This window comes from Ammospiza caudacuta, chromosome 26 (assembly GCF_027887145.1).
Source record: "Ammospiza caudacuta isolate bAmmCau1 chromosome 26, bAmmCau1.pri, whole genome shotgun sequence".
Taxonomy (NCBI): Eukaryota; Metazoa; Chordata; class Aves; order Passeriformes; family Passerellidae; genus Ammospiza; species Ammospiza caudacuta.
Window position 1 is genome coordinate 4,503,447 of NC_080618.1, and position 25,404 is coordinate 4,528,850.

Genomic DNA, 25,404 nt, shown 5'->3' on the forward strand with positions numbered 1-25,404 from the left:
GTGGATTTTTCTGGAATTTCCTGGGTGGATTTTGCTGGAATATCCTGGGTGGATTTTGCTGGAATATCCTGATGGATTTTGCTGGAATATCTGGAATTTTCTGGGTGGATTTTTCTGGAATATCCTGGGTGGATTTTGCTGGAATATCTGGAATTTCCTGGGTGGATTTTTCTGGAATATCCTGATGGATTTTGCTGGAATATCTGGAATTTCCTGGGTGGAGTTTTCTGGGATGTCTTGGTGGATTTTGCTGGAATGCCTGGATGGATTTTCCTGGAATATCCCCGGTGGATTTTTGTGAGATATCCTGGATGGATTTTCCTGGAATATCTGGAACATCCTGGGTAGATTTTGCTAGAATTCCCAGGTGGATTTTGCTGGAATATCTCAGTGGATTTTGCTGGAATTCCCAAATGGATTTTCTGGAATATCCTGGGTGGGTTTAATGGAATATCCCAGGTGGATTTTGCTGGAATTCCTGGGTGGATTTTTCTGGGATATCCTCAGTGGATTTTGTTGGGATATCCCAGGTAGATTTTGCTGGAATATCTCAGGTGATTTTTCTGGGATAGCCTGGGTGGATTTCATGGAATATCTGGAATATCCCAGGTGGGTTTCATGGAATATCCTGGGTGGGTTTAATGGAATATCCCAGGTGGATTTTTGTGAGATATCCTGGATGGATTTTCCCGGAATATCTGGAACATCCTGGGTAGATTTTGCTGGAATTCCCGGGTGGATTTTGCTAGAATATCTCAGTGGATTTTGCTGGAATTCCTGGATGGATTTTCCTGGAATTCCTGGATGGATTTTCCTGGAATATCCCAATGGATTCCCCTGCAGCTCCCTACCTGCACACCAGCTCTCCGTCCATGGCGTCCTGCTCGTCCGTGCTGGCGAAGGACACGCGGCCGCCGATGACGGCGCCGATGATGTACACCAGCCACGTCAGCCGCCCTGGGGACACCAGGGGACACTGTCAGGGGTGCCACCCGCCCTGGGCACACACAGCGGCCACCCCACGGCAAAAGAAATCCCAAATAAATCCATTTTTTCCAAAATAAATACGTTTTTTCCCTCAGAAAAGTCACGGTTGTAGTGGCCATAGGGTGAGGAACCTCATTCTGCCCTGGGGACACCAGGGGACACTGTCAGGGGTGCCACCCGCCCTGGGCACACACAGCGGCAACCCACGGCAAAAGAAATCCCAAATAAATCCATTTTTCCCAAAATAAATCCATTTTTTCCCTCAGAAAAGTCACGGTTGTAGTGGCCATAGGGTGAGGAACCTCATTCTGCCCTGGGGACACTGTCAGGGGTGCCACCCGCCCTGGGCACACACAGCGGCAACCCACGGCAAAAGAAATCACAAATAAATCCATTTTTCCCAAAATAAATCTGTTTTTCCCTCAGAAAAGTCACGGTTTTAGTGGCTGCAGGGTGAGGGACCTCATTCTGCCCTGGGGACACTGTCAGGGGTGCCACCGACACAGGGCACACACAGTGGCCACCCCACGGCAAAAGAAATCCCAAATAAATCCATTTTTTCCAAAATAAATACGTTTTTTCCCTCAGAAAAGTCACGGTTGTAGTGGCCATAGGGTGAGGAACCTCATTCTGCCCTGGGGACACCAGGGGACACTGTCAGGGGTGCCACCCGCCCTGGGCACACACAGCGGCCACCCCACGGCAAAAGAAATCCCAAATAAATCCATTTTTCCCAAAATAAATCTGTTTTTCCCTTGGGAAAATCACAGTTTTAGTGGCTGCAGGGTGAGGGACCTCATTCTGCCCTGGGGACACTGTCAGGGGTGCCACCCACCCAAGGCACACACAGCTGGCACCACGGGGCAAAAGAAATCCCAAATAAATTCATTTTTCACAAAATAAATCAATTTTCCCCCTGGAAAATGGGATGAGCTGCAGGACAGCACCATCTCCAGCCTGTGGGGAGGGGCAAATCCACACCCAGAGCCCAGAGCAGGGAAAAGAGGGATGGGATTGATGGGATCCATGGGATCCATGGGATGGGATGGGATGGGATGGGATGGGATGGGGTGGGATGGGATGGGATGGGATGGGATGGGATGGGATGGGATGGGGTGGGATGGGATGGGGTGGGGTGGGATGGGGTGGGATGGGGTGGGATGGGATGGGATGGGATGGGATGGGATGGGATGGGATGGGATGGGATGGGATGGGATGGGGTGGGATGGGATGGGATGGGATGGGATGGGATGGGATGGGATGGGGTGGGATGGGGTGGGATGGGATGGGGTGGGATGGGATGGGATGGGATGGGATGGGATGGGATGGGATCCATGGGATGGGATGGGATGGGATGGGGTGGGATGGGATCCACAGGATGGGATGGGATCCATGGGATGGGATGGGATCCACGGGATGGGATGGGATGGGATGGGGATGGGATGGGATCTATGGGATAGGATGGGATTGCTGGGATGGGATCCACAGGATGTGATCCATGGGGTGGGATTTGGGATGGGACTGGGATCCATGGGATAGGATTTGGATCCATGGGATGGGATTGGGATAGGATGGGATGGCATTTATGAGAGGATTGGGATCCACGGGATGGGATGGGATGGGGAAAACCTTCCTAACTTCAACAGGAAGGCAAGGAAATATCCTAAATTTCCCCAAATCCTGGGAATCCCTTCTCTCAGCAAGGGATTCTCCAGGAACAACACCTCTGGAAAAACAATTCCTTTGGGAAGGAGCCCCCGCCCCATGGCCAGGCTGACCTTCCTGCACCGCCAGGTCCATGGGGCTGGCGCTGGAGCTCTGATGGGATGGGATCCACAGGATTTGGGGTCCATGGGATGGGATTGGGATCCATGGGGTGGGATTTGGGATGGGACTGGGATCCATGGGATAGGATTTGGATCCATGGGGTGGGATTTGGGATCCATGGGGTGGGATTGGGATAGGATGGGATGGCATTTATGATAGGATTGGGATCCATGGGATGGGATTGGGATCCATGGACGGGATTTGGGATGGGATTTGGGATCCATGGGATGGGATTTATGATAGGATTGGGATAGGATGGGATGGGATTGGAATCCATGGGATGGGATTTATGATAGGATTGGGATAGGATGGGATGGGATTGGAATCCATGGGATGGGATTTGGGATGGGACTGGGATCCATGGGATGGGATTTGGATTCATGGGATGGGATTTGGGATTCATGGGATGGGATTTGGGATCCATGGGATGGGATTGGGATGGGATGGGACTGGATCCATGGGATGGGATTTAGGATCCATGGGATGGGATTTGGGAAGGGATTGGGATCCATGGGATGGGATCCATTGGACTGGATCCATTGGATGAGATTTGGATCCATGGGATGGGATATATGACAGGATTTGGGATCCACTGGATGGGATTGGGATCCATGGGATGGGATTTACGATAGGATTGGGATCCATGGGATGAAATGGGATGGGCAACACTGAATAGGGAACCCCTCCCAAGGAGCAACCACACCATCCCTCCCCTCTGCAGGGATTTTCCAGGCCAGTTCCCTTGGGAAGGAGCCCCCATTCCCAGTCCAGGCTGACTTTCCTGCACGGCCAGGTCCATGGGGCTGGTGGTGCCATTGATGGGATGGGATCCATGGGATGGGATTTGGGATGGGATTGGGATTGATGGGATGGGATACAGATCTGTGGGGTGGGATGGGATGGGCAGCACTGGATAGGAAACCCTGCTCAAGGAGCAACCACACCATAGGGAGGGATGCACAGAGGGATGCCTCTCCTCTGCAGGGATTTCCCAGGCCAGTTCCCTTGGGAAGGAGCCCCCATTCCCAGTCCAGGCTGACCTTCCTGCACGGCCAGGTCCATGGGGCTGGCGCTGGCGCTCTGCAGCAGCTCCTGGTAGGACTGGGCGGCCTGGTCGAAGAGCTGCACCAGCAGCGCGCACGTCTTCTCGTACTCGCAGCGCCCGATGGTGGACAGCTGGTCCAGCTGCTGCTGCACCAGCCCCGTGTCCTCCAGAGGGTCCTCCAGGCCATCCCTGCAAAAAGCACATGGAAAATGGGACAGGGAACTCCCAGGAGGAGCAGATCCCTGGTTTCACTGACAGGAGATGCGGGTTGTGGAATTCACACAACTGTGGAATGGTTCGGTTTTCCCCACAGGATTTGGGTGGGAAAAGGTTTCAAGCACCTTCCACTGGACAACATCTTTAGTGGCCTGCTTGCCAAATGTTGGGAGCAAATTCCCAGTGCTTCCAAAGAGAAGGAAAACAATGCAGGGAGTTGTGATTTGTGTTGTTTGACTCAAGTTTTTCCCACAGAATTTGGGTGGCAAGGGGTTTCAAGCATCTTCCATTGGACAACATCTTTAATAGTCTGCTTGCCAAATTAACCAGGAATTTCTTAGTGCATTCCCAGAGTAAATTCCCAATGGAATTTCAGGAAGAAGGAAAAAAAGAATGAAATCAAAGCAGAGAGTTACATTTTTTGTTGTTTGATTCAAGATTTTCCCACAGAATTTGGACTGGAAGGATTTAAAGATCAGTTCATTTTATCTTATCTTCCACTTGCCTTGAATAGCGGAGCTGCCAAATTAATCAGAAATTTCAGGGAATACTGTTTGGAGCAAATTCCCAGTGCTTCCAGAGAGAAAACAGAAGGAAAACAAAGCAGGGAGTTACAGTTTGTGTTGTTTGATTAAAGGTTTTCCCTCAGAATTCGGGTTGGAAAAGGTTTCAAGCATCTTCCATTGGACAACATCTTTAATGGCCTGCTTGCCAAATTAACCAGGAATTTCAGAGCACGTTGTTGTGAGTAAATTCCCAGTGCTTCCAGAAGGAAAAAAAGAATGAAAACGAAGTAGGGAGTTACAATTTGTGTTGTTGGATTCAAGTTTTTGCCACAGAATTTGGACTGGAAAGTTTTAAAGCTCAGTTCCTTCCACCGACCTTTAAAGGCCTGGGCGCTAAATTAATCAGGAATTTCAGAGCACATTGTTGGGAGCAAATTCCCAGTGCTTCCACAGGGGAAAAGAGAATGAAAACAAAGCAGGGAGTGTGATTTGTGTTGTTTGACTCAGGTTTTTTCCCACAGAATTTGGGCTGCAAGGGTTTAAAGCCCAGCTGCACCTGGTTGCCAAATTACCCAGGAATTTCAGGGCACTGTTGGGAGCTAATTCCCAGTGCTTGCAGAGGGAAAAGAGAAGGAAAACAAAGCAGGGAGTTATGATTTGTGTTGTTTAAGTTTTTCCCACAGAATCTGGGCTGGAAGGATTTAAAGCTCAGTTCCTTCCACCTTCCACTTGCCTTTAATGGCCTGGGTGCTAAATTAACCAGGAATTTCAGAGCACATTGTTGGGAGAAAATTCCCAGTGCTTCCAGAGGGAAAAGAGAAGGAAAACAAAGCAGGGAGTTGTGATTTCTGTTGTTTGACTCAAGTTTTCCCCAGAGAATTTGGGCTGGAAGAGGTTTCAAGCACCTTCCACTGGACATCTTTAATGGCCTGGTTGCCAAATGAACCAGGAATTTCAGGGCACACTATTGGTAGTAAATTCCCAGTGCTTCCAGAAAGAAAAAAGAAGGAAAACAAAGCAGGGAGTTATAATTTGTGTAGTTTAAGTTTTTGCCACAGAATTTGGGCTGGAAGTGTTTAAAGCCCCGCTGCACCTTCCACTGGCCAGACTGCCAAATTAACCAGGAATTTCAGGGCACTGTTGGGAGCCAATTCCCAGTGCTTCCAGAGGGAAAAGAGAACGAAAGCAAAGCAGAGAGTTGTGATTTGTGTTGGAAAGAACTTAAATCCCAGCCCATCCTGCCCCGTGCCGTGGGCAGGGCCACCTCAGCCATGTCCTCTCCAGGGGAACACCTGGACACTTCCCAGCCCTCCCAGCCCCAGGAGCATCAGCAGAAGCCTCCAGGTGTGGGGTGGCCTCACCTGAGGATGATGTGCACGGATTCCAGGCGGGAGGTGATGTAGGCTTTGGTCACCTCGGGCGTGTAGGTCTCCAGCATGTGCGGCTCTGTGGCCTTCACGTAGGGCACGGACGCGGCCAGGCGCTGCCACAGGCTCAGCAGGTAGTGCACACTGTTGGGGGCAAATTCCCAGTGCTTCCACAGGGAAAAGAGAAGGAAAACAAAGCAAGGAGTTATGATTTGTGTTGTTTGACTCGAGTTTTTCCCACAGGATTTGTCCTGGAAGGTGTTTAATGCTCAGCTCGCTGCACTTTCCATTGGCCTGGTGGCCAAATTAGCCTGGAATTCCAGACCATGCTGCTGGGAGAAAATTCCCAGTGCTTCCACAAGGAAAACAGAAGGAAAACAAAGCAAGGAGTTCAATTTGTGTTGTTTGACTCAGGTTTTTCCCACAGAATTTGTCCTGGAAGCTTTTTAACGCTCAGTTTGCTGCACTTTCCATTGAACTGCTGACCAAATTAACTAGGAACTTCAGATCACACTGCTGGGAGCTAATTCCCAGTGCTTCCACAGGGAAAAGAGAAAGAAAATAAACCAGGGAGTTATGATTTGTGTTGTTTGACTTTAATTTTTCCCTCAGAATTTGGGTTGGAAGGTGTTTAAAGCTCAATTCCTTCCACCGGTTCACAAATTAGCCAGGAATTTCAGGGCATGCTGTAGGGAGCAAATTCCCAGTGCTTCTGGAAGGGAAAAAAGAAGGACAAGAAAACAGGGAGTTACGATTTCTGTTGTTTGACTTGAGTTTTTCCCACAGAATTTGAGCTGGAAGTTGTTTAATGCTCAGCTCGCTGCATCTTCCACTGGCCTTTAATGGCCTGGTAGCTAACTTAACCAGGAATTTCAGAGCACATTGTTAGGAATAAATTCCCAGTGGTTCCAGGGGGAAAAGGGAAGGAAAACAAACCAGGAACATATGATTTGTGCTGTTTGATTTAATTTTTTCCCACAGAATTTGGGTTGCAAGTTCAGCTTGTTGCACTTTCAACTGGCCTTTAATGCCCTGGTTGCCAAATAACCCAGGAATTTCAGGGGACACTGTTGGGAGTAAATTCCCAGTGCTTCTGGAGGGAAAATGGAAGGAAAAGAAAGCAGGGAGTTATGATTTGTGTTGTTTGACTCAGGTTTTTCCCACAGAATTTGGGTTGGAAGGGGTTTAAAGCTCAGCTTGCTGCACCTTGCACTGGCCTAGTTGCTAAATTAATGATGAATTTCAGAGCACGCTGTTGGTAGTAAATTCCCAGTGTTTCCAGAGGAAAAAGGGAAGGAAAACAAAGCAGGGAGTTATGATTTGTGTTGTTTGACACAGGTTTTTCCCACAGAATTTAGGTTGGAAGTGGTTTGAAGCTCAGCTTGTTGCACCTTGCACTGGCCAAATGAACCAGGAATTTCAGGGCACACATTGATCAGTTGTTCCCAGCACTCAGGAAACACTGGGAGATAATCCCAAATTCCCAGGACATGCAGCTGAATCCCAGCCCTCCCCCAGCTCCCACACACTGCACAGCCCGAGCTGCTTCCCAGGAATTCCAATTCCACAAACAAAGGAATTTGTTTTTTAAACCTTCCCCCGTGCAGGGCTGTGGTTGTGAGCTGTACACACAGCTGGAAAGCTCAGTGGAAATATCCATGATATTCCAATTCCTCCCAATCCCCCTGAGTGCATTGCAACAGTGAAGTGAGACAGAATCCTAAAAATAAACCTTATTTAACACGTTTTTTTTTATTCCCTGCTATGATATGGAAAAGCCTCTGGAGGCATGGCAACAACTCTGCCTTCCCACATGGATTCCATTCAGGATTTCAGAGAATGATCCAGGCAGGATTTCTGTAAAAATTCCCTGTTTTCCAGGGAATGCAGAGGCCAGGGGAGGGCTGTACCTGCAGGCTGGTGACGGTGAAGTTGGCGATGAGCCGGATCACCTCGGGGTAGTTCTCCACCTTCACCAGTTCTCCCAGTTGGTAATTGCTTTTCAACCGGGCCAGCAGCCGGCAGAACTCGTGGTAATTGTTGGGGTCTGATAAACTCTGAGGGGACAAAAAGAGGAGGGGGACTCAGGAGCAGCTCTGCTGTCCCCTGCCAGAGGCTGGGATGGACCCTCATGGAATCAGAGACAGCTGCAACAACAAAAACAAGCTCCCAACAAATGCCACCCTGCCCAGTCAGGAATTGGCACATTTCCTGGTTTTTGGGCATTTCCAGGGATGCTTCCAGTCCTTAAATACCCTTCCAATGGAGAATTGTTCTTAAAGGAGGAGTTCTGCTGTCCCCTGCCGGAGGCTCAGATCAGCATGGAATCAGAGACAGCTTCAACAGCAAGCCCAAACTCCCAACAAATCCCACTCTGCCCAGTCAGCAATCGCCACATTTCCTATTTTTTGGGAGGGTTCCAGTCCTTAAACACTCTTCCTACAGGAGCAGCTCTGCTGTCCCCTGCCAGAGACTCAGATTATCATGGAATCAGAGAGAGCTGCAACAACAAAACCAAGCTCCCAACAAATCCCACTCTGCCCAGTCAGCAATTGCCAATTTTCCTGTTTTTTGGGCACTTCCAGGGATGCTTCAAGTCCTTAAATACCCTTCCAATGGAGAATTGTCCTTACAGGATGAGTTCTGCTGTCCCCTGCCAGAGACTCAGATCATCATGAATTGGAGACAGCTCCAATTCCATGACTGGAACAAGCCCAAGCTCCTAACAAATCCCACTCTGCTCATTAAACCAGGTCACCAATTGCCACATTTCCTGGGTTTTGGGCATTTCCAGGGATGCTTCCAGTCCTTAAATACCCTTCCAATGGAGCACTGTTCTTTCAGGATGAGTTCTGCTGTTCCCTGCCAGAGGCTCAGAGCATCACGAAATCAGAGAACAAGTCCAAGCTCCCAACAAATCCCACTCTGCCCAGTCAGCAATCGCCACATTTCCTATTTTTTGGGAGGGTTCCAGTCCTTAAACACTCTTCCAATGGAGAATTGCTCCTACAGGAGCAGCTCTGCTGTCCCCTGCCAGAGACTCAGATTATCATGGAATCAGAGAGAGCTGCAACAACAAAACCAAGCTCCCAACAAATCCCACTCTGCCCAGTCAGCAATTGCCAATTTTCCTGGTTTTTGGGCATTTCCAGGGATGCTTCCAGTCCTCAAATACTCTTCCAACTGAGAAATTGCTCCTACAGGAGCAGCTCTGCTGTCCCCTGCCAGAATCTCAGATCATCATGAAATCGGAGAACAAGTTCAAGCTCCCAGCAAAACCCACTCTGCCCATTAAACCAAGTCAGCAATTGGCACATTTCCTGGTTTTTGGGCATTTCCAGGGATGCTTCCAGTCCTTAAATACCCTTCCAATGGAGAAATTGTTCTTATATCCACCATGAACCTTCCTTGGTGGTGGAATGGCAGGAAAAGGGAAGAGCAGGACAACGCTGCACTTCGCCAAGTGGGACGTGAAAAAGGATTTTTTCCAAGAAATTTTTTTCCATGAAATTCATGAAAATGATATGTTGGGATGAAATGTGCTGGAGAGGATGCACAGACTCAGTCCCCCCCTGGAATACTCACCTGGGGGTTTTCCAGTATCCGTTTCACTCCATCCACCAGGTGAGATAAGAACTTTGCCCTCTCGGCGTTGTTGAAGAGGGAGCGGCGCACGGAGGCGATCTGCACCAAGCAGGATAAAACCTGCCAGGACACAGAAAAACGGGAATAAGCACAAAAACAGGGGTGAAAACAAGGAAATGAAGAAATTTTCCCCTCATGACATGAGCAGGGATTGAGGTTTGGTGCTCCTTTAGGGACCAAACAATTCTGTCTCCTCAGAAATCACAGCACCCAAAGCAACAGCTCCATCCCAAAAATCACAGAATTATGGAATTCCTGAGGTTGGAAAAGCCCTCCAAGGTGAGAATCCAACCTTTGATCCCCACCTTGGCACCCAGCCCAGAGCTTTGAGTCCAGGTTTTCCCTGGACACCTCCAGGGATGGAGATTCCAATGGAATAATTTCAGATTTCCATTCAAAAAAAGGATTCTCACACCTCAAATCTCTCCTGAGATTTGATTCTCACACCTCAAACCTCTCCTTTTAAGGCCTGAAATTCAGAATTAGCCATTAACTCTCCACCAGAATAAGTGTAGTCTCCTTGGAAAAATTCTTTCTGAAGGCCCTTCCCTCTCAGCCTTGTTTTCACTGAGCTTTAAGTATGGGAAATATTTATCAGATAAATGCCTGAAAGGCCTTTTAAAATTATTTTTCCAGAAGAAACAATCAACTTTTTATTTTTCTAGAAGAAATAATTCAACTTTTTCCAGAAGAAATAATTCAACTTTTTATTTTTCCAGAATAAAAATTGTCCAACTTTTAGCTCAGTTGTGTCTCCATCCCAATGGACACGGCCTCGTTTGGAAGGGTGGAAGGAGAAATTCCAAACCTGGAATCCCAGGTTTGCCCCCCTATTCCTGTTGTGGTTTTAGGACTTTGTTTGGGAATAACAGGAGTTGCTCCCTCAAGGGGATGAGCAAACAGGAGATTCCAAGCTGTGTGAGGAGAAAGGAGGTTGGAATTCCAGCAAAAAAAGTGGTTTTAGGGAAAATCCAACCTTGGAGATGCTTCAAAACTCTCAGCAGCATTTGGACACCTCAGCACAACCTGGGCTATCTGAATCCCCAGGGAATCTCCCATAGGAATCCTAAAATAAAGGAAAATTAACCCTGGACTTACCAGAGGAGAAAATGAAGGAGGGATGGAATGATAAAGATCAAAAAACAACTGAAGGGTCGAAGAATCCAAGAATGCTGCAAGAGAAAAGAGGATTTTACCTCCATTTACAGCTTCCCACAGGTCTAATCCTTATTTTACCACCTGTGGCACATGGATTTGTCACACCAAAGCACCACAACCCCAAGAAAAATTCTCCCAGGATTTTGTATTTTTAAGGCTAAATGCTTTTCCTAGAAATTGAGTCACCCACAGGCACTTGGAACTGGGAGAAAATGACAGGAAAGTATTTTAAGAACACAATCTGTGCCTGTCAAATGCCTGCTGGGAACAGCAGGATGTGAGAAAAAGGTGCCAAGTTATTCAAGTTACTCCCTATTTTTCTTTTTAGATCCATTTTTCCTGGCTTTTGGAACAAGAGGTGAAAGACTGGAAGAGAAAAGAGATTTTAAAAGCAACATAAAATCCCCTAGGAATTAATCAGGTGGGTTTTAGGGCTGAGTTTAACCCCTGGCTTTGCAAAGTTGGGTTTATTTATAAAAACCCAAAGCCTGGGAGCATTTTCCAGGTGGGATCACCTGATCTCCAACTGGTTGGGATCTGCACAGTGCAAAGATCATCCGAGGACTCGTCCGTGGAGGTGCCGATGAAGTCGAAGTTCAGGCAGTTGTGGGTGAGCTTGAGGAGCTGCATCAGCAGCCCGTGCTGGCTCTCATCGTTCAGGTTCAGGTTCTTCCCAGAAGCCTGAGGAAAACGTGGAATTAAGGCAGGGAAACAGGAAAAAAAAAAAATAAATTGGGAGGTAGCTGAATTTAGGCAGGATTTTATTTGTGGAACGAGCAGCAGGGGTGGTTTTATAGGTAGCGAGGCATAAGTAAAATACTGAAAAATAAATAAATATATTCCGGCATAAATAAAATCCCGGAATTTTTCCATATCAGGGATAACAGGCAGCATTGCCATGTTCCTCCCTGAACTACACAGGGATGAGGACTGAGGGATCCAGGAGATCATGGAATCCTTTTCTGTCTGACAGGAATCCTGTGCTCCCCTCCCAAGGGAATGAGGAAAACTGGGATAAAACTGGGACAAGGATTTATTTGTCAAAGATATTTAAAATAGAAACCCAAATTCTCCTTTTTTCCTGATGCTTTAAGCCAGGGAAGTTTAACCCCAGGCTCAGGATCCAGGGATTTATTTGCAGCTGGAATTGCAGAGAAGATTTTGATTTCTGGGTTTATTTTCTGTGTATTACCTAAAAATATATTTACCTAAATAATAATAACAATATTTTATATAAATATATAATATATAAATATATATATTGTAGGTAATATGTATTATATACATATGTATATATATACACCTATGTATATATAAATATATATTATATGCATGTATATGATGTAAATATACATAACATGTAAATATATATATATTATATGTATAAATAAAATCTATTTAATATGTATTATTTTAAAAAAATCGATTTATTAATATCAATTTTTTTAGGAGGAAGAACTTCCTTAATTAATCAATTTTTTCCTTGAGAAACAACAGGGAAATTTAACCCCAGGCTCAGGATCCAGGGATTTATTTGCAGCTGGAATTGTAGAGAAGAGTTTGATTTCTGGGTTTATTTTCTGTGTATTACCTAAAAATATATTTACCTAAATAATAATAAAAATATTCTATATTTTTATATTATATATAAAAATATATATAATGTATGTAATATGTATTATATACATATGTATATATATACCTATGTATATATAAATATATATTATATGCATGTATATTATGTAAATATATAACATGTAAATATGTATATGTATAAATAAAATCTATTTAATATGTATTATTTTAAAAAGTCGATTTATTAATATCAATTTTTTTAGGAGGAAGAACCTCCTTAATTAATCAATTTTTTCCTTGAGAAACAACAAGGAAGTTTAACCCAGGCTCAGAAATCAGGGATTTATTTGCAGATGGAATTGTAGAGAAGAGTTTGATTTCTGGGTTTATTTTCTGTGTATTACCTAAAAATGTATTTACCTGAATAATAACAAAAATATTTATATATAAAATATATACCTATAGAAAATATATATTTAATATGTATTATATATAGGTATATATAAATATATATATGCACATATATGATGTAAATACATATATAACATGTAAATATGTATATGTATACATAAAATCTATTTAATATGTATTATTTAAATAGAATCTATTTATTAATATCAAGTCCTTTAGGAAGGAACATTTCCTTAATGAATGAATTTTTTTCCTTGAGAAACAACAGGGAAGTTTAACCCAGGCTCAGGATCCAGGAATTTATTTGCAGCTGGAATTGTAGAGAAGAGTTTGATTTCTCTATTTTCTACTTATTACTTAATTAAAAAATTAATATTTAAAACATGTAATATTTCCTATTTAAATAAAGTCTATTAAATATTAATAATTTAAATAAAACCCATTTATTAATACAGATTCCTTCACCAACAAAAACTTCCTTAATGAATCCATTTTTTTCCTTGAAGAACAACTCAAAACCGGATTTTTTTAGGAAGGAATTTCATCCCACCATTCCACTTCCCCAAAAAAAACCTCACCAAACTTTCCTTACCTGTTTCAGTAAACTGCAGGACAGGGTGAAAATATCAAATAAAGAGGAATCTCGGAAGGAAGAGGCGATTTTCCTGTGCTTGGTCAGGGGGTGGGTGGTGTCCGCCTGCAGGGGACAGAAACTGGGTTCAGAGCTGCTGAGGTCACACCAGGAAAAGCAGGAAAAGCAGCAGGAATCCCAGGAAATCCAGCAGGAATCCCAGGAAATCCAGCAGGAATCCCAGGAAATCCAGATTTCCCTCCCCAGAACCACTGGGATATAATTCCCCAGCTTTTCCATGGAAAAAATCCACATTTCTGTCACAAAGCTGGGCTGCGTTTATTCCCAATTCCTTCAATCTCTGCCCAAAACAGCAGCAAAATTTGGTTTTATTTGGGATTTTAGGAATGGGAATTCCCAGCTCCAAAGGGTTCAATCCCTCCTGGAGCTGCTGGGTACACAGGGATGAAGAACAGCAATTAAAATTATCCAGGTTATCCAGCTTGGACTTTGCTGGTTTATGGGATAAATGCCAGTCCTGGATCAGCCACTGGAGACCAAAGCTGGGAAAGAGCAAAACTCAGATTTTTTTCCCTCATGAAAAGGGGAAAAATGAGGGAAAATATCAAATATAAGGAATTCCAGAAGGAAGAGGCGATTTCCCTCCCCAGAACCAGTGGGATGCAACTCCCCAGCTTTTCCACGGAAAAATCCACATTTCTGTCACAAAGTTGGGTTGGGTTTATTCCCAATTCCTTCAATCTCTGCCCAAAACAGCAGCAAAATTTGGTTTTATTTGGGATTTTAGGAATGGGAATTCCCAGCTCCAAAGGGTTCAATCCCTCCTGGAGCTGCTGGGCAGAAAAGAATAAACAGCAGGAATTAAAATTCCAGATAGAAAAGGGAACTGGAAGGAGTTATCCAGGTTGGACTTTGCTGTTTTATGGGATAAATTCCTGGATCTGACACTGGAGCCCAGTACTCCAGCAAAACTCAGGGTTTTTTTTCCCATGAAAAGCGGAAAAATTAGGCAAAATTCCCATTTTTGTGACCATTCCCAGTCAAATTGCACCTGCCTCGGATGGGCATTGGGTTATCCTGGTGGGATGCAGAATTCCTGCAGAAATGTTTATATTTCACTGTTTAAACTAAATTAAATTAAATATTAATTAAAACTACATAAATATAGTTAAATTTTCAATTAAAAACTGAAATAACAAATGAAATTGAAATTTATGATAAAATTAAATTTCAATTTCCAAACCTCTCCTCCAGCATTTGAGGAACCAGGACAGCTCCAATGTTGGATTTTAGACCTGAATTTTCCCAACAATTCCATGGAGGACCCCAAAACTCCCATCTTTTATATTGTAGAAAGAAAAGCTCCAACAGATCCTAAATTTTTCAGGTGTTTTAATACCCAAGTTATTCCTCAGCTCAGACTATTGGGATTTCAGGGAGTTTAGGTAAATGAATATTATTTAATTCCTATTTCAAGCCATTTGTGGGGACGGAAAATTCCCTTTATTTTTGGCCTTGGGAAAATGGGATTTCCTTCTTCACCATCACAGTAAATTTGGCTTTAACAGTGAATTCAGCTTAAATCACTAAACTGTGCTTAAATTGGTGAACTTGGCTTAAATCAGTAAACTTGGATTAAATCAATGAATCAGGCTTCTCCATTTCCAATTCTGAAATCCCTCCATGATTTCTCTGGATTAAACAGCATCCCAGGGAAATCTGAAGTTAGTTACTTAATGAGACCAAAAAAAAACTATTTGTTTTTTCCAGCTGTTTTTTTTTTTTAAGGAAAAACAAAGACTTTTCCACTTATTGTGACCCTCAGGACTGCAGCAAAATCTGCATGTCTGAGGGAAAACCATGGGAAAAAACATGGAAAAAAGACAAAAAAACCCATGGAAATTGGGATAGCATCAGGTAAAGGTGTTTATTCCAGTTTCCAGGGGAATTTCAGAGGGAATTCCAGAGCACAGCCCTGGAGGGATTTTAAATCCTCTGGAAAAGCTGGGCCAGGATTGGGGCTGGCCAGGCCTGAGGGGCTGGGAAAGGAACATGGCTTGGAGGATCCTGAAGGATTTCTGGGGATTTTATCCCAGAAATTCCTTCACAGTTTCATCCTGGATGAAAACAATGCTTTAAAAATGGGCACAGTTGGAAAATTTTGGCGTTTTCTCCAAGGTGTAGGAGGAGGGTCAGAAAATCAGAGACTTTTCCACTCATTGTGACCCTCAGGACTGAAGCACAATCTGCACGCCTGAGGGAAAACCATGAAAAAAAAACATGAAAAAAACATGGAAAAGCCACAGAAATTGGGATAGCAGCAGGTAAAGGTGCTCATCCCAGTTTCCAGCTGCAATTCCAGAGGGAATTCCAGAGCACAGCTCTGGAGTGATTTTAAATCCTCTGGAAAAGCTGGGCCAGAATTGGGGCTGGCCAGGCCTGAGGGGCTGGGAAAAGGACACAACCTGAGAATCCTGAAGGATTTCTGGGGATTTTAGAAATTCATTCAGTTTCATCCTGGATGAAAGGATGCTTTTAAAATGGACAGAGTCGGAAAATTTGGGGTTTTTCTCCAAAGTCTAGAAGGAGGGGCAGAAAATCACAGACTTTTCCACTCATTGTGACCCTCAGGACTGCAGCAAAATCTGCATGCCTGAGGGAAAACCATGGAAAAAAAGACAGAAAAAAATGCAGAAATTTGGATAGCACCAGGTAAAGGTGCTTATTCCAGTTTCCAGCAGCAATTCCAGAGGGAATTCCAGAGCACAGCTCTGGAGGAATTTTAAATCCTCTGGAAAAGCTGGGTCAGGACTGGGCCTGGCCAGGAAAAGGATCTGGGAAAGGGACACAATCTGAGAATCCTGAAGGATTTCTGGGAATTTTATCCCAGAAATTAATTCAGAGTTTCATCATGTTGAGAGGCTTTGTTTAAAAATGGGGACAGTTAGATAATTTTGGTTTTTTTCTTGCTGGTCTAGAAGGAGGGTCAGAAAATCAGAGACTTTTGCACTCATTGTGACCCTCAGGACTCCAGCTAAATCTGCATGCCTGAGGGAAAACCATGGAAAAACCATGGAAAAAAAGAAAAAATGCAGAAATTGGGATAGTAGCAGGTAAAGGTGCTTATTCCAGTTTCCAGCAGCAATTCCAGAGGGAATTCCAGAGCACACCCCGGAGGGATTTTAAAACCTCTGGAAAAGCTGGGCCAGGATTGGGCCTGGAGAAGAACACAATCTGAGAATCCTGAAGGATTTCTGGGAATTTTATCCCAGAAATCATTCAGAGTTTCATCCTGGATGAAAGACATAGTTTAAAAATGGGGACAATTGGAAAATTTGAGTTTTTTCTCCCTGGTCTAGAAGGAGGGGCAGAAAATCACAGACTTTTGCACTCATTGTGACCCTCAGGACTGTAACACAATCTGCATGCCTGAGGGAAAACCATTAAAAAAAAACATGAAAAAACCATGGAAAAGCCACAGAAAATTGGGATAGCACCAGGTAAAGGTGCTTATTCCAGTTTCCAGCAGCAATTCCAGAGGGAATTCCAGAGCACAGCCTGGGGGAGGTTTTAAATCCTGTGGAAAAGCTGGGCCAGGATTGGGCCTGGCCAGGCCTCAGGGCCTGGAAAAGGATACAATCTGAGAATCCTGAAGGATTTCTGGGGATTTTATCCCAGAAATTCATTCAGAATTTCATCCTAGATGAAAACAATGCTTTAAAAATGGCAGAGTTGGAAAATTTGGGGTTATTTCTCCTTGGTCTAGAAGGAGGGTCAGAAAATCAGAGACTTTTCTTCTCATTATGACCCTCAGGACTGCATCACATTATGCCTACATGAGGGAAAACCATGGAAAAACCATGGAAAAAAGACAGAAAAAAACCACAGAAATTGGGATAGCAGAAGGTAAAGGTGCTTATTCCAGTTTCCAGAGGAATTCCAGACAAATTCCAGAGGGAATTCCAGAGCACAGCCTGGGAGGGATTTTAAATCCTCTGGAAAAGTTGGGCCAGGCCTCAGGGACTGGGAAAGGGCCACAATGTGAGAATTCAGCAGGATTTGTGGGAATTTTATCCCAAAAATTCATTCAGACTTTCATCCTGGATGAAAGGCTTTGTTTAAAAATGGGGACAATTTGGTAATTTTGGGTTTTTCTCCCTGGTAAATATGAGAGGCTGACAACAGAAAGTTCTCACACATATCCTCACTAAATCATTCTTTTTTCTTGGTTTTTTTCCCCCTTCTCATGCCAGAAAACCACACCAAAACATGGGAAAAGATGGAAGATGCCAATGAAACAAAACAATCCCTCCAGACAGGAGCTCTCAGCATCTCACCACAAAGAGGGAGTGAAAAACAACAACAACACCAACAACAACAAATACCCAACAAACACAGAAATTCCCCCTGAAACACCTCCCAGACAGCAAAATCCCCAAAATAAAAACCCAGAAAAGGCAGGACACAACAATATGAATGAGAAAATTGGACACTTACTTCACTGAGGAAGGCTGTAGCACTTACTTGATTAATTTCATTCGTTAGTTGGGACAGGATTGTCACTCCTATGATGCAGTGCTCTACACTGTCCTGGGGAGGCAAAGGCACAGCTTTTTTTTTTTTGGAAAAATTCCCTTTTTTTGTTGTTTTTTCCTTGGAAAAATTCTTGGCTAGAAAAGCTTAATCCTTATTAAAAAAATAAAATAAAATAAAGGAGATTTTGGCAGGTTGATCCGAGTCAATGAATGCAGGAAGTTGAAAGAAATATCAGGAATATTCATGAGGTGGAAAAGATGGATCCTAAAGTTTGGAGCACCCAGAAACAAATCCCTGCTCCCTGAATTTTTAAGATGAAATGTGATTTCCATGGATAGGAAAGAAAACAAAGAAAATATTCCTTGATTTTCTACCCATCCATGAGGTGGAAAAAACGGATCCTAAAGGTTGGAGCACCCAGAAACAAATCCCTGCTCCCTGAAACAATTCCCTGCTCCCCGAATTTTTAAGGAGCCAAACATTAAATGGGATTTCCATGGATGGAAAGGGAACAACAAAGCAAAAAATTTCTTCATTTTCTACTCATGCATAGGGTGGATTTGAGGGTGGAAAAGATGGATCCTAAAGGTGGGAGCATCCAGGAACAAATCCCTGTTTCCTGAATTTTTAAGGAGCTCTTCACCCTTGGAAGCCCCTACTGAAAACCACCAACATGGAAGGATCCAAACTCCTTCAGGCCATCTGCAAACTCCCAAATTTTGGTGAAACTGGGAATTCTGAGGAGGGAATCTGAGCTGCAGGAACCTGGTGCAGAGCTGGGAGCATCCAGGAACAAATCCCTGCTCCCAGGAACAAATCCCTGACTTTTAAGGAACTCTTCACCCTCAGAAGCCCCTCCTGAAAACCACAGACACAGAAGAACCCGAACTCCTCCAGGCCATCTCCAAACTCCTTTCTGGTGGATTTTGGGGAATCCTGGGAATTCCAAGGAGGGAATCTGAACCCCAAGAACCTGGTGCAGAGCTGTGAGCATCCAGGAACAAATCCCTGGCTTTTAAGGAGCTCTTCACCCTCAGAATCCCCCACGGAAAACCACCAACATGGAAGAACCCAAACTCCTCCAGGCCATCTCCAAACTCCCAAATTTTGGTGAAACTTGGAATTCTGAGGAGGGAATCTGATCTGCAAAGACCTGGAGCAAATCTAGGAGGATCCAGGAACAGTTTCCTGCTCCCAGGAACAAATCCCTGAATTTTAAGGAACTCTTCACCCTCAGAAGCCCCTGCTGAAAACCACCAACATGGAAGAACCCAAAATCCTCCAGGCCATCTCCAAACTCCTTTCTGGTGGATTTTGGTGGATCCTGGGAACTCTGAGGAGGGAATCTGACCTGCAAGGACCTGGAGCAAAGCTGTGAGCATCCAAGAACAAATTCCTGCTCCCAGGAACAATTCCCTGACTTTTAAGGAGCTCTTCACCCTCAGAAGCCCCTACTGAAAACCACAGACACAGAAGAACCCGAACTCCTCCAGGCCATCTCCAAACTCCTTTCTGGTGGATTTTGGGGAATCCTGGGAATTCCGAGGAGGGAATCTGACGTGCAAGGACCTGGTGCAGAGCTGGGAGGAGGAATGATTCCCTGCTCCCCAAATTTTTAAGGAGCTCTTCACCCTCAGAAGCCCCTCCTGAAAACCACCAACACGGAAGAACCCGAACTCCTCCAGGCCATCTCCAAACTCCTTTCTGGTGGATTTTGGTGGATCCTGGGAACTCTGAGGAGGGAATCTGAACCCCAAGAACCTCGTGCAGAACTGGGAGCATCCAGGAACAATTCCCTGACTTTTAAGGAGCTCTTCACCCTCAGAATCCCCCACGGAAAACCACCAACATGGAAGAACCCAAACTCCTCCAGGCCATCTCCAAACTCCCAAATTTTGGTGAAACTGGGAATTCTGAGGAGGGAATCTGATCTGCAAAGACCTGGAGCAAATCTAGGAGGATCCAGGAACAGTTTCCTGCTCCCAGGAACAAATCCCTGACTTTTAAGGAACTCTTCACCCTCAGAAGCCCCTGCTGAAAACCACCAACACGGAAGAACCCGAACTCCTCCAGGCCATCTCCAAACTCCTTTCTGGTGGATTTTGGTGGATCCTGGCAGCTCTGAGGAGGGAATCTGACCTGCAGGAAGCGGGTGACGTCGTTGATGACGTTCCTGAAGACGTACTCGTCCTTCTGGCAGTCGAACCAGCCCAGCTTGGTGATCCTGGCGTAGAGCTGGATCAGCGCCTGCGTCACGAACGTCGCCAGCTTCGGCCTCGTGGCCAGGTAGTTCAGCACATAATTCCCTGCAAAACGGGGAAAAGATGGAGCTGCAGGCAAAATTCAGCTCTGGGGAACGGCCTGAAGGAAAAGGATCTTTGGGGAGGTTGGTTTGCGTGGGGGAAGTTGGGAGAAATGTTGGGAATAAGAGAGAAGTGTTGGGGTTTTGTTTGGGAATTTTAAGATGCTGGGAAAGGGGTGGATTTAACCCTGGGAAAGAGTTGGATTTAGCTCTGGAATAGACCTGGGAAAAGGGTTGGACTTAGCCCTGGAAAAGGGCTGGATTTAGCTCTGGAATAAACCTGGAAAAGGGTTGGATTCAGCCCTAGGAAAGGGTTGGAATTAACCCTGGAAAAGGGCTGGATTTAGCCCTGGAATAAACCTGGAAAAGGGTTGGATTCAGCTCTAGGAAAGGGTTGGCTTCAACCCTGGAAAAGGGCTGGATTTAGCCCTGGAATAAAACTGGGAAAGGATTGGATTTAGTCCTGGAAAAGGGCTGGACATAGTCCCAGAATAAAACTGGGAAAGGGTTGGATTTAGTTCTGGAATAAACCTAGGAAAGGGTCTTGGACAATCCTAAGGGTTTTGGGCCAAACCCAAAGGGTTTTGGGGAAAAATCCCAAGGGATTTTTGGACAATCCCATAGATTTTGGGAAAAATCCCAAGGATTCTGGACAATCCCATGTGGTTTTTAGGACAACCCCAAAGGGTTTTTTGGATAATCCCAAGGGTGTTTTGGGACAATCCCAAGGGGTTTTTGGGGAAAATCCCAAGGTTTTTTAGGAGATTCTCCAAGGGTTTTTGGGCAAGTCTCAAGAGGTTTTTGGGCCAATCCCAAGGGTTTTTTGGGACCATCCCTAAGGTTTTTTGGGACCATCCCAAAGGATTTTGGGACAATCCCAAGGACTTTTAGGGCCAAGCCCAAAGGGGTTTTAGGACAATCCCAAGGGGTTTTGGGGCCAGTCTCAAGAGGTTTTTAGGACGATCCCAATTGTTTCTGGGAAAAATCCCAAGGGGTTTTTGGGTCGACCCCAAGGGTTTTTAAGAGAATCCCAAAGGGTTTTTCGGGACAAATCCAAGGATTTTGGACAACCCCAAGAGTTCTTTGGGCCAATCCCAAAGATTTTTGGGCCAATCCCAAAGATTTTTGGGCCAACCCCAAGGATTTGGGACAATCCCAAGGATTTTTTGGGAACATCCCTAAGGTTTTTTTGGGCCAATCCCAAGGGTTTTTGGACAATCCTAAGGATCTTTAGGACAATTCCCAGGATTTTTAGGAGAATCCCAAGGATTTTTTGGGACCATCCCTAAGGTTTGTTGGGACAATCCCAAGGACTTTTGGCGACAATCCTAAAGGGGTTTTTGGGCCAAACCCAAAGGTTTTTTGGGCCAACCCCGAGGATTTTTTGGGACAACCCCAAGGGTTTTTAGGAGAATCCCAAGGATTTTTGGGACAATCTAAAGGGGATTTTGGGACTAATCCCAAGGCTTTTTTGGGGAAAATCCCAAGGGGTTTTTAGGCCAATCCCAAGCGGTTTTAGGACAATTGCAAGGATTTTTAGGAAAAATCCCAAGGGCTTTTTAGGACAATCCCAAGGATTTTTTGGGGCCAATCCCAAGGACTTTTAGGACAATCCCAAGGGATTTCTGGGACAATCCCAAGGGTTTTGGGAAAAATCCCAAGGGGTTTTTGGGCCAATCCCAAGGATTTTTTGGGTCAACCCCAAAGGTTTTTAGGACAATCCCATGGATTTTTTGGGACAATCCCAAGGATTTTTTGGGGACAATCCCAAGAATTTTTAGGACAATCCCAAGGATTTTTGGCCAATCCCAAGGGGGTTTATGGGAAAATTCCAAGGCTTTTGGACAATCCCAAGGATTTTGAGGACAATCCCAAGGATTTTTGGGACAATCCCAAGGATTTTTTGGGGACAATCCCAAGAATTTTTAGGACAATCCCAAGGACTTTTGGGGACAATCCCAAGGGGATTTTGGCCAATCCCAAAGGCTTTTTGGACAATCTCAAGGGTTTTTAAGACAATCCCAAAGACTTTTAGGATAATTCCAAGGATTTTTTGGGGACAATCCCAAGGGGTTTTGGGGACAATCCCAAGGGGTTTTTGGGGACAACCCAAAGGTTTTTTTGGGCCAATCCCAAGAATTTTGAGGACAATCCCAAGGATTTTTAGGACAATCCCAAGGACTTTTGGGGCCAATCCCAAGGATTTTTGGCCAATCCCAAGGGGGTTTATGGGAAAATTCCAAGGATTTTGAGGACAATCCCAAGGATTTTTTGGGACAATCCCAAGGATTTTTTGGGGACAATCCCAAGGGGTTTTTGGCCAATCCCAAAGGTTTTTAGGACAATCTCAAGGGTTTTCAAGACAATCCCAAAGACTTTTAGGATAATTCCAAGGAATTTTTGGGGACAATCCCAAGGGGTTTTGGGGACAATCCCAAGGGGTTTTTGGGGACAACCCAAAGGTTTTTTTGGGCCAATCCCAAGAATTTTGAGGACAATCCCAAGGATTTTTTGGGCCAATCCCAAGAATTTTTAGGACAATCCCAAGGATTTTTAGGACAATCCCAAGGACTTTTGGGGCCAATCCCAAGGATTTTTGGCCAATCCCAAGGGGGTTTATGGGAAAATTCCAAGGCTTTTGGACAATCCCAAGGATTTTGAGGACAATCCCAAGGATTTTTTGGGACAATCCCAAGGATTTTTTGGGGACAATCCCAAGGGGTTTTTGGCCAATCCCAAAGGTTTTTAGGACAATCTCAAGGGTTTTTAAGACAATCCCAAGGATTTTTAGGACAATTCCAAGGATTTTTTGGGGCCAATCCCAAGGATTTTTGGGGCCAATCCCAAGGGGTTTTTGGGGACAATCCCAAGGGGTTTTTGGGGACAACCCAAAGGTTTTTTTGGGCCAATCCCAAGAATTTTGAGGACAATCCCAAGGACTTTTGGGGACAATCCCAACAATTTTTAGGACAATCCCAAGGATTTTTGGGACAATCCCAAGGGGTTTTTGGGGACAACCCAAAGGTTTTTTTGGGCCAATCCCAAGAATTTTTAGGACAATCCCAAGGAATTTTTTGAGGACAATCCTAAGAATTTTTAGGCCAATCCCAAGAATTTTGAGGACAATCCCAAGGATTTTTTGGGCCAATCCCAAGGATTTTGAGGACAATCCCAAGGATTTTTGGGACAATCCCAAGGATTTTTGGGGAGAACCCGCGGGCACTCACGGATGTCGATGCGCTGCTCCAGGGGCAGGGGGTTGTTTGTGCGCGACACCAGTTTGGTAAGGCAGGTGGCCGCCAGCAACTGGGAGTAGGAGGACTGGAAAAAAAAGGGAAAAAATTCCCAAAAAACCAAAAAAAACCCAAAGGAATTTTAGTTCATGGGAAGTAAAATTAATGAAATTTTAATTCATGGAATTTTAATTCATGGCTTTGAAGCAAATTCCAGCCCAGGAGCTGAAAGGAAGCGGCTCCCACCTCAGAAGGATGTGGGTGAAGGACATTCCACAAATTCCACAAATTCCACAAATTCCACAAATTTACTGGGATAAAATCCCCAGGTTTTACAGGAATTCACAGGAATTTTGCAGGAATTTGCAAGAATTTACAGGGATTATGAAAGGATTTATAGGAATTCAGCAGGAATTTTGCAGCAATTTACAGGAATTTTGCAGCAATTCTGCAGAAACTCCGCAGGAATTTTTGGGACGTGGAATTCCAGGATTTTGGGGAATTTGGGGATGTGGAATTCCAGGGTTTTGGGGAATTTTTTGGGAATTCTGGGGAATTTTTGAGATGTGGAATCCCACTATTTTGGGGCAATTTTTGGGATGTGGAATTCCAGGATTTTGGGGAATTTTTGGGATGTGGAATTCCATGATTTTGAGGAAGTTTTGGGACTTGGAATTCCACAATTCTGGAGAATTTTGGGGAATTCTGGGGAATTTTTGGGAATGTTTAGGATGTGCTCACGCTGCCTCTCCCGAGGCGCAGCTGGCACTTGGGGCTGTTAGTGAACCCCACCAGGACATGGAATCCCATGAATTTGGGGAATTTTTGGGATGTGGAATCCCAGGATTCTGGGGAATTTTTGGGGATGTTTTGGGAATATTTGGGGTGTGGAATTCCATGATTTTAGGGAATTTTTGGGAATGTATGGGGTGTACTCAGGTGGCCCCTCTCGAGGCGCAGCTGGCACTTGGGGGATGTTGGTGAACCCCACCAGGACATGGAATCCCATGAATTTGGGGAATTTTTGGGATGTGGAATCCCAGGATTCTGGGGAATTTTTGGGGATGTTTTGGGAATATTTGGGGTGTGGAATCCCATGATTTTAGGGAATTTTTGGGCATGTTTGGGAATATTTAAGATGTGCTCACGCTGCCCCTCTCGAGGCGCAGCTGGCACTTGGGGAATGTTGGTGAACCCCACCAGGACATGGAATCCCATGAATTTGGGGAATTTTTGGGATGTGGAATCCCAGGATTTTGAGGAAGTTTTGGGACTTGGAATTCCACAATTCTGGAGAATTTTGGGGAATTCTGGGGAATTTTTGGGAATGTTTAGGATGTGCTCACGCTGCCTCTCTCGAGGCGCAGCTGGCACTTGGGGCTGTTGGTGAACCCCACCAGGGCATGGAATCCCAGGATTTTTGGGAATGTTTGGGGATATTTTGGGAATGTTGGGGGGGTACTCACGCTGCCCCTCTCGAGCAGCAGCTGGCACTTGGGTGAACCCCACCAGGACATGAAATCCCAGGATTTTTGGGAATTTTTGGGGATATTTTGGGAATGTTGGGGGGGTACTCACGCTGCCCCTCTCGAGGCGCAGCTGGCACTTGGGGCTGTTAGTGAACTCCACCAGGGCATGGAATTCCATGAATTTGGGGAATTTTGGGATGTGGAATCCCAGGATTTTGAGGAAGTTTTGGGACTTGGAATTCCACAATTCTGGGGAATTTTTGGGAATATTTTGGGAATGTTTAGGATGCGCTCACGCTGCCTCTCTCGAGGCGCAGCTGGCACTTGGGGCTGTTGGTGAACCCCCCCAGGGCATGGAATCCCAGGATTTTTGGGAATGTTTGGGGATATTTTGGGAATGTTGGGGGGGTACTCACGCTGCCCCTCTCGAGGCGCAGCTGGCACTTGGGGAATGTTGGTGAACCCCCCCAGGGCATGGAATCCCATGAATTTGGGGAATTTTTGGGATGTGGAATCCCAGGATTCTGGGGAATTT

The 25,404-nt window shown here is 45.0% G+C and overlaps 1 protein-coding gene across 1 annotated transcript in view; it reads right to left on the reverse strand.

The window, feature by feature from the left end:
- The window catches only part of XPO7 (exportin 7), a 72,028-nt gene that overhangs the window by 35,393 nt on the left and 11,231 nt on the right, over positions 1-25,404 (reverse strand). Inside the window, exons 3-13 of the mRNA XM_058820116.1 lie at positions 23,395-23,488; positions 20,005-20,171; positions 17,854-17,919; positions 13,330-13,434; positions 11,267-11,432; positions 10,692-10,765; positions 9,534-9,653; positions 7,859-8,005; positions 5,943-6,115; positions 3,855-4,048; positions 852-957 (exon numbers count right to left, since the gene is read on the reverse strand). Coding sequence (XP_058676099.1) covers positions 852-957; positions 3,855-4,048; positions 5,943-6,115; positions 7,859-8,005; positions 9,534-9,653; positions 10,692-10,765; positions 11,267-11,432; positions 13,330-13,434; positions 17,854-17,919; positions 20,005-20,171; positions 23,395-23,488 — 1,412 coding nt within the window. The remainder of the gene's footprint in view (positions 1-851; positions 958-3,854; positions 4,049-5,942; positions 6,116-7,858; positions 8,006-9,533; positions 9,654-10,691; positions 10,766-11,266; positions 11,433-13,329; positions 13,435-17,853; positions 17,920-20,004; positions 20,172-23,394; positions 23,489-25,404) is intronic.